We start from the raw sequence: 15,008 nt of genomic DNA on the forward strand, positions 1-15,008 counted from the left end.
CACACACACACATGCAGGTGCAGCGGCCACCTGTTGTGTTCAAAGATTTATTTTCTGACTGACCAAACTCTGCTCTCCTGCACGGTGGAGGCACGTGTGCGCGGCGTTGGTATATTCGTCTGGGATTCGGTCACACTGTGTGTGCCATTGTGTGGACCTCATGAAATATTCAGAGTGGCAGCTGCCTCTCGCTCCATGTGAGGACTGGACGGACGCAGGGGCCAAACAACAAGCAGAACACAGAGCTCTACCCTTCGCTTCCTCTTCCTCCTCAGAAACAACCCGCGCCGCCTTCGCCTGCTCCTCTAACACGACAAAAAGGAACTTCCTGTTGTTTTCTGATGATATTTTGCTCATTCCTGCAGAGGTCTGCAATATTCACCAGCCTCCGAGTTACTTTGTCGTCGCTCTCTCATCTTACAGGCTGTTGTTGTTTTTGTCTTCAAATCTGAGACTTTAGAGCCTGGCAGAAGAACTCTGGCATAAACTTGTTTAATTACAACTAGTTTGATTTCTTCTAAAAGAAATGACGAGTTCCTAAAAAAAAAAAAGGCTTCACAGAGCAGTCTTGTGATCTTTTTGATCATATAAAATAAGACAGAATGTACATACACAACTTAGATTGCACATAACAGAACAACTAAGTGGTTCAAAAACAGATTTATATTTTTGCAAAATAGTTTGATATAAAAAACTTCGCCTGAGACACGAGTCAAAAATATTTGTGAATGTAAAATTAAAGAAATGCAAATTTTAAGCCCCATGAAAAGAATTGTTGAATTTAAATATTTCTGAAAATAATTTAATATTAATCCAAAGATAAACATTTTGACAAAAAAAAAATAGACTTTTCTCTTTCAGCCTGTAGATTTAATAAACTGTAAACTTTATTAAACTGGCGTAGGAAAGTTTAAAACTAAATAATAGAGAAACACTGGGATAATCGTTTGTTTAAATAGTCAACATTTAAAACTGACAATTTGTAAAAAAAAAAAAAAAAAAAGCATTGCAAAACAGCCAAGTATTTTAGAAATTAAGATAGTACAATTTAGGCTGTACAAAAGAGGGGGCAAAAGAAGCGTTGGGGAAATTTTTCAAATTAATCTAAAACACATTTTAATATTTTTCAGAATTGACATATATATATTGGTTTAATAACTACAAAAAATATATACATTAAGTTTAAGTTTGTAAGAAATCTGAGATGTTTGGAGCTAAATAACACTGGAACTCTTACACACTTTTTTAATAGTTTTATGTTTTTCACAAATTAAAATTCGACTTTTATACATAAATCCAAGATAATTCCAAAGATATTTAAGGTTAATGTCAGATTAGAAAAAATCAAATGATTCCTCTTTTAATACCAAAACCAGGAAACTATTTAACTTCACAAATGATGTAAAAAAAAACAAACAAAAAAACCCAAAACTAAACACTCGTAAAATGACACAATGGTAAGGAAATTAGACGAACTATAGCTGGGCTGATTTTATTTGGCTCTTTAAACGCGTTTGTTAGCTAAATAGATCATTCAACGCTTAGAGATCGGTGGAAAGTTCTAAAGAGAAGGCAGACGAGTAAAGAAACTCAGCCGCTAACGTGACAAAAACAAAGGAACAACCACACACTCACTCACTCACTCAGTGTTTCCACTGAGGCTCAGGCTGCTGGAATATTACTCCCCAAACTGCCTTTCTCACCCTAGAGACGCCACAACATGTCTATGCTCTTTTACCCCCCCTGTATTTTTTTTTTCTTACACCGCTTCATCTTCGCGCTCTCTCTTCCTCTCTCCTTTGTTAATCTCTCCTTCTCTCAGCCTCCCTGCTCCTCTCACTCTTTCCCCGAGGAAAGAGATAATCTGAACCGTCTGTTCTCCACCTGCTCTGTTGCATCCCTCGTTTCCCTCCTCTCCCCATATGACAACCTGCCGTCCTCCCGCCAAACTCCCTCCCTCCCTCCCTCTCTCCCTCTCTTCCTCCCGTCAACTCCTCGGCCTCTCCCCGGCGTAGGGCCTCTGGGGCCCCGGCCGTTCCCTCCTGAGCTGATCTCTGAGGACGCCGCTCAAACGCGCAGAGCGCTTCCTGGAAACGGTGCGGCTGAGCGGCCTCCGTCGCTCTTGAATTTGCTGCGTGCAGACGGAGCAGCGCAGTCGATGCGGAAACGTGAGCGTAGGAACCCGCCGGGTGTTTTTACTCACATGGACAAGCAGGGAGAACTCCGTCACCAAGCCGCTCAGCTCCTTTAGGTCCTGAGGGGGACAAGGGTTCAGGTTTTCTTTTATTTCACTTAATCACTTATCAGACAAATCTACTGCAATATCGAATGAAAATAAACTAAACGTCTCACTGCAATACCCTCCATTTTTCCTACTTTAAAGAATCAGTTTCCCTCTTCCCTCATTTCTCCTTTTTACAGTTATACCTCATTACACCGTGCTGCTAAAAAGAAATCACCCATATTTGCTTTTAAGTTTTTCAGACCATCACACTCATTTTAATGTCAGATAAAAATACAACATGCAGTCTGAGTATGATGCACTGCAGAAACACAAAATCTAAAAAAGTATTTTGGATTTCTACTGCAAATGTTATGTTTGTACTCTTGAAATAAGACAAAACCAACTTAAAGTTAAACTTTTTTAGGAAGATGTAGGAAAAGTAAAAGTATTAGTTCCACTGGCAGATTATTTCACTTATTACAACACATTTTCCCAAGTTAGAAGTGAAAATAATCTGCCAGTGGAACTTGAACTTTTCTTAAAATCAACATTAGAAATTACTGATTTAAAACAAGCTCCTAAACTCTTAAAAATTACTTTACAGTTAGTTAAAAAGTGATTAACCTTTTGTCAAACAATGACTTAACTATGGTCAAACACATTTGCAGAAATATTTGGTGAGTTAACAGAGCACTTCAGATAAAGAACATCACGACCAGTGAAACATGGTGTTGGCAGTGTGATGATCTGGGCCTCTCTGCCAGTTTGATCCTTGAATTTTGCTCTCCAGAAGAAAACCCTGTGAGCAAATCCAGCCGTTATTTCTCGTCCTTGACCTCTACAGCAGGATGATCTGAAGGAAGTTCACCTCTGAACGGCTCAAAGTGATACTCAAAGTGATCTAAAACAGACTCGAAATCTCTACAATGTGGCTGAATTAAAACAATTCAGCAAAAAAAAAAAAAAAAGGGGGGGGGCCAAAATTCCTCCACCGTGATGTAAAACACTCATTTTCAGTTATTGCAAACGCTTCACTGCAGATGTTACCACAAAGTGTGGCACAACCTGTTCTTAGGCTATGGAGGTAATTGTTCTGGGTTCTTTTGTGACCTCCTGGGTTGATGAGCAACAGTTTAGCGTTGTTAGCCTGGACACCCCAGGAAAGGCTCATCTTGATACCATGTTTTCTCCATAAATGCATAATGGCCCTCAATTCCTTAGGAATGGCTTCATATCCCTTTTCCGACTGACAGATCTAAAGTCATTTGTTCTTCAAAGACGAGCTAAAAAAACAAAAAAAAAACAAAAACAAAAAACAACAAAGGAAAAAAAAACTAACTAAAACTAAAGACGTCTGCTAGGTGGTAAATACTTTCCCACATAAAAGTTTACAAACACTTGTTTGTCCTGTGCTGAATATAGATACTTTTTTTTGTCATGAAACTGATCTCTTTAACGAACGCACCTCTTCCAGATTATCCCAGGACTCGGATGCGTTCTGATCGGCCGGGATTTCTGGAAGCCGAAGCTGAATCTGCAGATCCGACAGCGGCTCCTCATCCTCCTCCTCCAGATCGTGGCAGCTGCTGGACCGACTGACGGAGGGCCGAGCGTCCGGTGGCGCCGCGGGGACCGGCGGCGCCGCGGGGACCGGCGGGGGCGGGTTGGAGTGCAGAAGCAGGAAGTCCTGTGCTGCGGCTGACGCTCTCTCCCTGACCGGCTTTACGAGCTCCTCCAGAGCTTCGGCGTCTTCAGATCGGACCCGGCCGCACAGCTGCTCCATCTCTCTCATGTTGGCTCTCAGTTGCTGCAGAACCGCACATGACTCACAGGTTACTCAGAGTGAAACTGTGAAACACTGTGGTGCTTAGGAAACTAAAATAAAGTTAAAATGAATTAAGTGCTTGAAACGTGCGAAAAATATGAAACAAGACAAGCACAACTTTTGAATGTTAAGGGCTATCAGGCTAACTTTCTTTTAATAGAGCTAAAGCAGTCATACCGTGTCCTTTCAAAATAAGCCTAAAAGTAGCTTTGTTATGTATTTTCCAGACACATAGTGTTATTTTACAGCATAATCAAGTAACTATGTTACTTTCAGTTGTTATGAAAATGCTGTATATATCAAACATGGCTTGACTTCACAATTTAACACTTTGAAATTGGGCCTCTGTGTCTTTAAGAGAGAAGCTCCTACTCTCCGAAATCACAACAACGCTTCTCCATGATGCCGTTTACAGCCGTCCTTAGATGCTTTGCACTGAGAAGTAGCTGGTATGAGTAGCTCAGCAGAGGCGCAGTTCCACCAGGTGTTTTCTAATTGCTGCCGCTAGTCTGGAGGAGCTGAGTGGCAGAAGCTTGGCTGGAGACTCCGAGGAGGAGCTTTGATTGAGCGAGCGTTTAGGCACGCTGAAGATTTGTCAGACATGCATGGAAGAATCAAAGCAACACCCCAGGCATGTTTGCGGTGAGGGAATAACATTATAACAAGATGAAAAGGAAAAAAAAAAACAATGATTTTACGTGATACCGCCCGTTTCATCAAAACGAGATCTCACATTTTTCATCTGAAATTTAAAAAATGGATGAAAAATTTAAACCTTGTGAGCTTTTGCTCACCGTTTACAATGTTTGTTCAATGTTCGGTGTGTGTGTGTGTTTATACGTGTCTGTGTGGGGGTGTTTGCTTGTGAAAGAGGAGCTTAGTAAGGTTTAGATACGAGGCAGGGGAACACGGGAAATGCCCCGAGGGTGACAGGAGGATTACATCGCAGCCTTCAGCCCTGCAGGCCGAGGAACGACCCGGCCTAGTCGGGTCAACGTCCTGCCGATAACGCATTCCTTTAATTACAGAGCATGAATAAACATACGCCCACACCCATGTCTCCACATGCACGAAGCCGAAAAGACAAACTGATTAACATGGAGTCAGACGGGTCGGGCACCTGTCAGTCCGCAAGTGAACCGGGTTGGTAATGTGAGCACAGAACCTGACCTAACACGTGAAAGACGAGACATTTCATGGATTCTGATTTAAAGACTGCCAATCAGTCCACCTACCTACCAACATCCCAAAAAAAAAAAAAACCACACCCCAAAACAGACATTAACTTCTAAAGCCGCAGCACCTAAAACCGACTCTGACTTAATGACATGAAGACACAGGAAAGCACTCCGTGAGCACTCCCAGAGGGGTGAGAGGAGTAATGGTGAAAGGATAGGTGTGTGTCTGTTTGGAGTTATTTCTCCTTCAGAGACACAGAGGCTTCCAGGCAACAGCATCGCCCCCTCGGGGGTCTTCACACCAGCCAGGTGAACAACAACGCCAAGAACTACTTACCACACGCAGGAATTAAGGTTCTGGTGGAAATTCACTTTATTTCTTATCTAGATTTTTAGGTTGTTTTTTTACATGTGTGGAGTGTAAATATATTTACACTAAACACCAACCCATCCATACAACCATCATAAACCCAAAAACAATTCATTCATAATTTTTTGTTATTATACTTAAGGGGGCAGTATTATGAGTTTTCCAAGTACATAGTGCCATTTTATAGCACAATCAAGTAGCTATGTTATAAATATATAAAAATGCTCTAAATATCAAACATGGCTTAAAAGAAATTAGCCTTCCTAATTTACGCCTCGAAATTGGGCCTCTGTCTCTTTAAGAACTCCTGCTCTTTCTGAGACTCCACCTTCAGGAAGTCAAAACAACATGGCTCCTCTACTAACCTTTTAACAATGTTTTTACCAGCATTGCATTGAGAAGTAGCTCATTTAATGAGCTCAGCAGATGTGCAGTTCCACCAGGTGTTTGCTAATTGCTGCTGGCTAGTCTGAAGGAGTGGGAAAGTCATGCTGCTCTGTGAGGTGGAAGTTCAGTAGCTTGGAAACTGCTCTAAGGAAGCACTAGCTCTAACCAGGTGTTTTGCCACAGGAGATTAAAGGATTTCTCAAACATACATGAAAGAATCAAGGCAACACTCCAGGTTTGTTTTTCAGGAAGGGATGACAGTATAACATGATGTAAAGCTTAAAAAAGTCGATTTTACATGATACTATCCCTTTAAAATTAGTTAAAAAGCCTAGAGAACTGTGGAAATTTGATTATGAATCAGAAAACAAACTTTTCTGTGACTTGACTTCAGAAGGGAAATTTATGTCTTTTATTGGAGAACTGCCTAGAGATCAAAGTTCAGTTTTGAGTTTCAGTCTCTAGATGAATAGAGCCAGACCCTTGAAGACCTGCAGCTGTAAATGCAGTGACGTTTCTACAAAGTACACCTTTGTCATTTTTTTTTTTGTCTATCATATGAGGTGCTGTAGTTTGTGGTTGCACTATGACAGAGTTAAAGGCACTGTGACTGACTGTTTACTTTGAACTCTATTTTGCAGCGATAGTTTACAGACATCAAACTGGCTCTACAGCAGAAAACTAACAATTATTTCCTTCATTTAGATGCTGTCTGTACTTAAATGGATAAACCCACCAATAGTTGCCCTAAATCTGCTCTTTGACCTTTAAATTGGAAAAAGTGATTGCAACAAATGTAGAAAATGTCAAGATCCAAGTTTAGGAGGTCACAAGCTTCAAGTGGTTTATTAAACAAATGCACTCTGATGCAGAGACATATGGGCTAAGGGACTCTAATTGGCAGTCGGTTAAATTATATTCTAAATAAAACCTGTTATTCATTAAACACACATGCCTTAGATGCCTTCACTGTTCATTTGAAAAGTTCTAACACACCTGAACAGTTCTGCTGGCATTTATTTGCTCCTGATGGAGGCGCTCCCACTGCTGGTTCCGTTGATACTGCGAATACAAAAAGATAAAACATGCACTTATTCCCATTGAGGCAGCATCCGGGTGTGATCAAGTGTCCAGGCAGACGCGAGTCCTCACCTTCAGTATGTTACTGTGGTGTTTCTGCAGCCTCTCCAGGTCCGTGGGCAGAGCTACTTTAATGAACTTGTTGATGGTCCCCTCCAGGCGCCTCAGGGTCAGCTTGTTGCCTTCCTCTGCCATGTGTCCCGCTGACTGTCCACAGCCGACACCTCTGTGCAACTTCCACGCCTCACCTGCTCGGCCGAATCTCACTGTGCCCACACACTGCAAACACCAGCGGAGCTCGGTTTTTATTAAACACACACACAGTTCAAGTGAATTAACTTCACGACATTAGTTCATGACACTGAATCCTTCACAACTAATTTGAAGTATAAAACAGAAACATTCATCTGTGGCAGATGACTGTGTGTGTGTGTATAGAGAACAGAGTTTACCTCTGGAAGAATGAAAAGAAGGAAGGACACAAGATATTATTTTTTATTCCTTCATGTGAGATTGAAGAAAGAAATTAAACCTTTAAATTGCAGTAAATTTCAAAGGTTGTTATTTTTTGTCATTTATAAAAATACATTGAATCTTTGCTCCTTCTCAGTTCAGAGGCTAATAAATCTTTAAGCTAAGATTTCTTAGCTTAAAGTCAGGCTTTATAGCCCATTTGATCAACCCCAACCACCTTTAGGCATCAATAGACGTCTTTATGTGCTGCAAGGATTCAGGAAGCTCTGCACTGGTGGCAGCATGTGTCTTGAAATGCCCTCCTCAGTGAGAAACAGTCATTGAATACCCTGAAGATTTCTTAATGGCTACTCAGACTCAAGCAGTTTCCTCACACGCAAAGTCATTACAGTGCAATAAAGTTTGCTCTGTTTTCTGTAGGTGACCAAGAACACAACCAGTAAACGATTTGAAGGACATTCAATCCTCTTCTGTGACAGTTTGCCTCTATATTTGATTAATAGAGTGATTTCTGCTGGACTTGTCAAAGCTTTACCTGTTTACTTTATGACTTTAATAAAATTAAGTTAACCGATCACTTGAAGTGCTTCCATAAAAACAAAACAAATAACACAAAACTGTCATGGTGTCATGACAGTTTTGTGGTGGGGGAATAAGGTGTCATGGTGTCACTCTTGACTGTTGCGCTGCTATTTTGTCTTCAAGAAGCCTGCCAGAGATTTCTTAGCTTAATGTTTGCTTTAAACCAATGCAAATCAGATTTATTGGTGGTCATCTAACAGTATTTTCTTATATGGATGTCTTATTCTTCAGCATGTCAGAAAGAGGATGCTCTTCTCAAATGTGGTTGCTACAAATATGAACTGGTTTCTGGTGCTTTTAAGCTGCATTTTGCGAGGATGCTTCTGTCATTTTATGCTTAAGTTTTATTTATGTTCTCATGGCATTGGCAGAAAAAGGTTATTATCATGGCTTGTAAACCTCAAATAAAAACATAACTGTATTCTGGCATTTACACAAAAATTAAAACCAAACATATGTAGCATAATCTATTTCCTAACGATTTACAGCTTTCTAATTAGCAGAATATTAAAGTGTTTTGCTGTTTTGGGCTTTGTAGAGTAACACCAGTATAAGAGACTAATATTAGCTGGTTGTTCAGTCATGGTGTCTTCTGTTTTCCTTCCACTTAACTTTCCATCATTCTGCTTGGATACAACAGACTAGGCATTAGTTTTTCTGGCTGTCAGCTACTGTCTACTGGACCACTGCCCAGTCAGCAGTCTTCCCCATGACTGCGTAGGCCATGACACAGCATTTCTGCATTACACATTTTTATTGGTCCTACGTAATATTCTAATGTTCCAGGGACTGAACTTTGTGTTTTTATTAGCCATAATCCTTGAAATAAATCACAGTGTGTTCTAATAATTCTGAACATGATTTGAGTTTCACTAAAAATTATATTTTAATCATACTCTAATTTATTCACATGTACATATTTGTTCAGCATCATGAATTTCAAACACACTTTAATGACACTTATGATTAGGCCAAGTGCAAGAGTTGTGATGTATGTCAACATTTTATATGCTTGGTACATTAATATATCATGGATTACTACTACGACTATGCATATTAGTATCCCTACAAATAAAACAATATTGTATAAATACTCTAGTACTGGTTCTATATGTGGTTGTAATCGTAATATGTTGGTTAGCCCACTAACAATAAAACCCAGTGATATCAAACATAGTTTTTAAAACACTTTAAATAACCACAACGATAAAAATATAAAAGCTTTGGCATATTTGCAGCTTTTAAAGTGTGCTTTTCGCTTTTTCCTACTTCACAGAAACACCAATCACTTAGAAAGTTTAAGTTAAGGGCTAAGAAAGAGGAAAAGCTATTAAGTGAGAATTGCAACCTTAACTCTTATTATTGGTCTGAAAGTTGATTGGAATAAGAAAATAATAATAATTCATAAATCTATTCCAAGGTTTTCTCTAGCAGAGGTGGCAAACATACAGAAAAACTATTGGATTATTTTGTTTATACCTTTGTTTTGTCTCCAATTATTAACAGCCAAAGTATGTTCAGGTTTATTTTAAAGCAACAGTTGTTAAACGTGTAAAAAAAAAAAAACATAATTTAAAAGACAATATTCCTTTCGAAAGAACGTTGTAGGAATAATTACTTGGCCTCAAGTATTTCTCAGATTAAGCTGAATTTAGCAGCAGTGAGAAAAGAAACCCATTCTGATAGGTTATTTTTAGAGACCTAATTATGCAAACAGCAACAAAAATCCGTAGCAAATCATTTTAAGAGGCGAAACATTACCTGTTATTATTTTTTTCACTTTTTATTTCCTAAAGCTAAATCAGGTCACGTTTCATTAGCCTGTTTGTCGCAAAAAGGTTTAAACAGAAAGTGAAATTAAATTATATTCGCTGACAGCTCAGAGTGTAAGTTTAAACTAAAGGGCCATATCAGTTTGAGGCAGGCTCTCTGAAATATTTAACTAGCTTTTTTAAGAGAGACAAACAGGCGTTAATTAACCCAAATTATCCTGGAGACAGACAGATTGTAAACATCAAAATTAAAGGACAAAATGCGCCACTTACCTGTGGGAATAAAGATCATTAATGTGACTTATACAACCGAAGCTCGATGTGAGCCTTCATACTGACCAGAAAATTAACTTTCATATACAATTGGATTGATCAAAAAACTATTTCGCCCCAAATCAGCAAGTTGTATGTAAACAATTGTCTTCCCGGTGCGGCACTAAAGAGTTACCGACCTCAAACGGCGCCCACAGCCAGTTAGTTCCTAATCTATTTTCTAGCATTTTTGCTCCTAAAATTAGGTTTTAATTATTTATTTATTTACTTACATATATACTTGTGTGACCGTCGTATTAAATCACATGTAGAGAACTGCAAAAATAGTAATATTTGAGAAATTCTTTTCATTTTGTCACATGACAAACATAAAGCTCCATGTATTTTACCGTGACTTGATGTGACATTACAACGCAAATATCTACATAAATATACAATTGAAGGAAAATGATATGTGAATGTATTCAGTTCCTTTCACTCATATATCTTGAAATAAAATTAAGAGTAGCCAAATGCCATCAGTAGTTCTCTTCGTGTTCACTGATGTTAATATAAAATGTAGCTGTTCTGTGAAGCAAGCAAGCAACACCATAAAGACCAAAGAACATAACAGACAAGGGGTAAAGTTATGGAGAAATTACATCAATGCTCTGTCAACAAATTCTTTCACATGTGCTCTGGAGGAGCTGCAGAAATCCAGACCACATGTGGAAGAATTTGTTGACAGAACAACTATTAGTTGGCTTTTATGAAACAGTGACTTGAAGAAATGTTTATCAAAAGTCATTAGAAGTAATGTTCAAAGTCCTCTCCATGTCAAAAAGAGCATACATCAAACACGTGAACAGGGTATGGATCTCCAGGCATCAATTGTATATCATATAGAGCCAAATTAATGACATTATTACTACATCCAAAAGGTGCAGGACACCACCAACCTTCCAGGACTTGAGTTTAACACCTTTGATTTAATTTTGCTGTGTTAAAATAACCCAGTTAAAGTCCAAACCTAAAATAGCATTGGAAATAAATTTTCATAGAGGTTTCCCAATCCGTCTGCCTGAGCTTGAGCAAAAACTTCAGTCTACAGATAAGATAGAGACTTACCCTAAAAGACCTGCAGCTGTACAGCAAAATGTGGCTCTACAAAGACTTGACTCAAGCAAATGAACTCTGTGCACTTCAAATTTTCATTTGCAACCATCCATTATTTTTCTTCCACTTTAAATGTCTGTACATGAAAATCCTATTAAAATACACTTAAATATGTGCTTGCTGACAACCACGTTTCCCCCTCTGCTTTCACGATTTGTTTTGTATCAAAAGAAGGTAAATCCAAATCCCCACGAGCTTCAAGACAAACAGTACCAAATCCACAACAACAAATACGTCCTGCCCCCTCAAATTCAGTACACAGTATTGCACAAACAAGAGGTTAACCATTTCTGATGATTTGCTATTTAAACTTTCACTGTCAGTTATGATCCGCCCTCTCAGTCTGCAAGTCTGGGAGTCCCCCAGAAAGTGGACAAATCGTACTCACAGACAGACAGACACACGCACACAACAACTGCAGCAGATGGGTATAACACCAGGGGAAATCCCCTGCAGCTGGGGACGGCGTGCTTCACTGCGGCCCCTCGCATGGAGCATCCGCTGAGGGAAGAGTGTGTGTGTGTGGGGGTTGGCCTAAATGTCAAAGGTAAAAGGTGCTGAAGAATGGAAACATGCAATAGACCCACTCACACAGACTGATCTCAGAGTAGAGGAGGGGGAACCCCAGCCCTTCTCTCTGACTGTCTTCAAAACACAACACAAACAAAAATCTCACACTTAATGTCACTTTCCACAAGATCTATGCTGTTTATACACACAGTAGGTTGAGATAGCATGACACAAACGGAAATATCACGTAAATATGACTTTCAGCGGCGAATTATATTGGGTTTGGACTTTTATGTGAGCTTGTTGGTGCTCATAAATATGAACGAAACTGAATTTTTATCACCCTGTCATGTGTCCAACATTTTACATGTATGACCACACAGATCAAGAGTGGAAATTATGTGGTTGCAACATCTCAAGATCTCGAGCCAGACGCCACCCACCCACAGCAAGAAATGTTAGACAGCCGCAAAGAGCTACCCCTTCCTCCTGTACATGAATTATTGTTTTTTAATTTTCTATTCAACAAAACATGAATACAACAATTTATTACTTTTGCTCTATATTATCTGGGAAAATCTGTAACAAATCATTTATTGTTATGTTATGTTCTACCGTCATTTTAAAAGATGAACTGGCCCAACTCTTATCCAATAATATACGGATGCAGTCATGGTAATAAAAATAGATATTCTCTAAATTTAGTTAATTATTATTATTTTTAGCAAAATTTTGTTTTTGTCGTTTTATTCATGCATGCCTTACTCATGTCTTCATTTTCAGTTTTGACAAATTACGATGATATAATAGTCGTTTGAAATGTTTATCAGGGTAGTTTAGTGGTCTTAATGTCATATTGAACGTGTTCGGATAAATCAACATTGTGCATTATTCCGGGACGTTTAGTTTGTTAAAGCCTGCAATGAGGACTTTTTTTAAACTTTATTTAAAGTCTTTTCCTGGATTTCCTCACTTTTAATGCCATATGTCTCATCATCAAGAGCTGATCTGTTTCTGCTGATGAAAAACGACCCCACAGCATGATGCTGCTATCTGTATTGTGGCAACATTAGAATACACCACTGCTTTATTGTGGCAGCGTGGTGTGTATAGGGGTGGTCGTATATTATAATATTCAAAAACACATAGCTGTTCGTAAGTGTTGACCAGAGCCTCATTACTTCACATGTGTTTCCTTCATAACTTTAGTTGAACCTTAAAAGAGACTGCTTGGCTTTCTTCTTTCTGCTTTTCTGTAAAAACAGATTTTCCCCTCTGCACGGCAGCTTCCCAGATGCTGGATTGAGCGGCTCCTTCTGAGATGGTCAATGTCATTTATTACCCCAACTCTACTTTAAACCTTTCTGAGACACAGGATATGACACAGGATACTCTGAAGAGTATCAGAGTTGAAAGGGTTGAACATAAATGAAAGCATGTACTTTTTAGATTTTTTTGGGAAATAAATGTTGAGAAACTTCTTTCTTCCCTTCACAGTTACACATTCCTTTCTGTTGCTTTATCACAGTGAACTCCAATAAATTAAATATTGTGGCATGACTAAATGTAAAAAAAAAAAAAAAGTGATGGGTTTGTGAATATTTTTGCCAGGTTACGTGCATATGTGTGTGTGTGTATAAGTGTGTGTGCGTGCATTAGGCCCACAAGGACTCAGGTGTGTTTTGCTGCAGTCTAATCCGGGAGGTTGATCAGCAGGAGAGGAAGCCAGCAGGGAGCTCTGCTCACTTAGTTCCTCTTGAATCTCTGTTTTTATAGAAAGGTGTGATTAACACACCCTGACGCCTCAGAGGAAGCGTGCCTTTTTCACAGCAGACGCATTGACATGTCATAGTAGACAGGTGTTACTAATAAAATTAGAGAAGCATGCTTAATACGCAGGTGCTCTTGTGTCTAAATGAGCCTGCAGCACCAGGGACCTGAATCAGCAGCATCCATTATGTTTTTCTCTTGAACTATTGCAGAGGCTTTAATGGTGTTTCTTTTCTTTTTTTTTCCTAACATCCAGAAAGAATGTAGCTCTTTTACAGCTAGTTAGTAAAAAAAAATTAAAATAAAATAAAATCAGCTGCATGAAAGATCGCATTAGTCTCTGCATAGTCAATCAGTATGCTGTAGAAATGTTTTTAAGATGTTTTTAGTGACTTTTTAAACTGTAAAAGTCTCTAGTAAATTTCTAAACAATAAAAAGTCACTAAAAGTCAGACTTATTTACAGATTTATAGGTTTTATCTCTCAGGTGTCTGAAAAATGTCTTGTTTAAGAATAGTAGTCTTAGGTTTTAAGACTACTATTCTTAAAATAGACTACTATTTTAAGAATAGACTACTAACTTAAGGTCACTAACTTAAGGTTACTTAAGTTAGTGACCTTAAGTTAGTGACCTTAAGTTAGGTCACTAACCTTAAGTTAGTGACCTTAAGGTCACTAACTTAAGGTCAAGTTAGTGACCTTTAAATAAGGTCACTAACTTGACCTTATTTAAAGTTGATTACTTTACTTCAGGTTTATTTCAAATCAATAAATTTTCTTCTTTAATTCGTTTTGTTGTTGGGAATAATGGAATTTTATTCAGGTGTATTTTATACTCATATTATTTGTGATTTTGGCTTAAACACACATCTCTTTCTTAGGATTCCTTCTGTCTTTTGTCATTGTTTTTTTTATTGTCATCTTCTAAATTTGTTGAACATTGTGCATAAAAAAGTTTAATATAAAATGATTAACTATGTTAGATTTTAAAAAATTGAAAGAATGGTAGAACTTTTTAGGAAAGAAAATCAACACGCATTAAGTAAAGATTTTTGAGTTTCAGTTTTACTTCCAGGTGATAATCTTTAAGTGCACATTATCTGGAATATGTATTTATTTATTTGCATATTCCCTCTGTCAACCAAACCTTGACAACTTTCCCCACCCATTTATGGTTCTTTTTACTTTGCTGATGTATTTTTACTAATTAATTATTATTATTATTATTATTATTATTATTATTATTATTATTATTATTATTATTATTTGTTTATTTTTATTTTTTATTTTTTTACAATGGTTAGCATTATGTAAGTTCTGGATACATTTACACCCTAGGTAAAGTTTTTTTTTTTTATTGGGAGGCATACTGTGAAATAAGTATTTTCAATAATTATCCTGCAGCAAT

At 38.2% G+C, this 15,008-nt stretch overlaps 1 protein-coding gene across 1 annotated transcript in view; it reads right to left on the reverse strand.

Annotated features, from left to right (window-relative positions):
- Positions 1-10,334, reverse strand: part of stx17 (syntaxin 17) — a 15,074-nt gene extending 4,740 nt beyond the window's left edge. Inside the window, exons 1-5 of the mRNA XM_008432626.1 lie at positions 10,166-10,334; positions 7,137-7,343; positions 6,981-7,046; positions 3,690-4,031; positions 2,204-2,254 (exon numbers count right to left, since the gene is read on the reverse strand). Coding sequence (XP_008430848.1) covers positions 2,204-2,254; positions 3,690-4,031; positions 6,981-7,046; positions 7,137-7,259 — 582 coding nt within the window. The 5' untranslated portion in view covers positions 7,260-7,343; positions 10,166-10,334. The remainder of the gene's footprint in view (positions 1-2,203; positions 2,255-3,689; positions 4,032-6,980; positions 7,047-7,136; positions 7,344-10,165) is intronic.
- Between the last annotated feature and the right edge of the window lie 4,674 nt (positions 10,335-15,008).

This window comes from Poecilia reticulata, linkage group LG16 (genome assembly GCF_000633615.1).
Source record: "Poecilia reticulata strain Guanapo linkage group LG16, Guppy_female_1.0+MT, whole genome shotgun sequence".
NCBI lineage: Eukaryota > Metazoa > Chordata > Actinopteri > Cyprinodontiformes > Poeciliidae > Poecilia > Poecilia reticulata.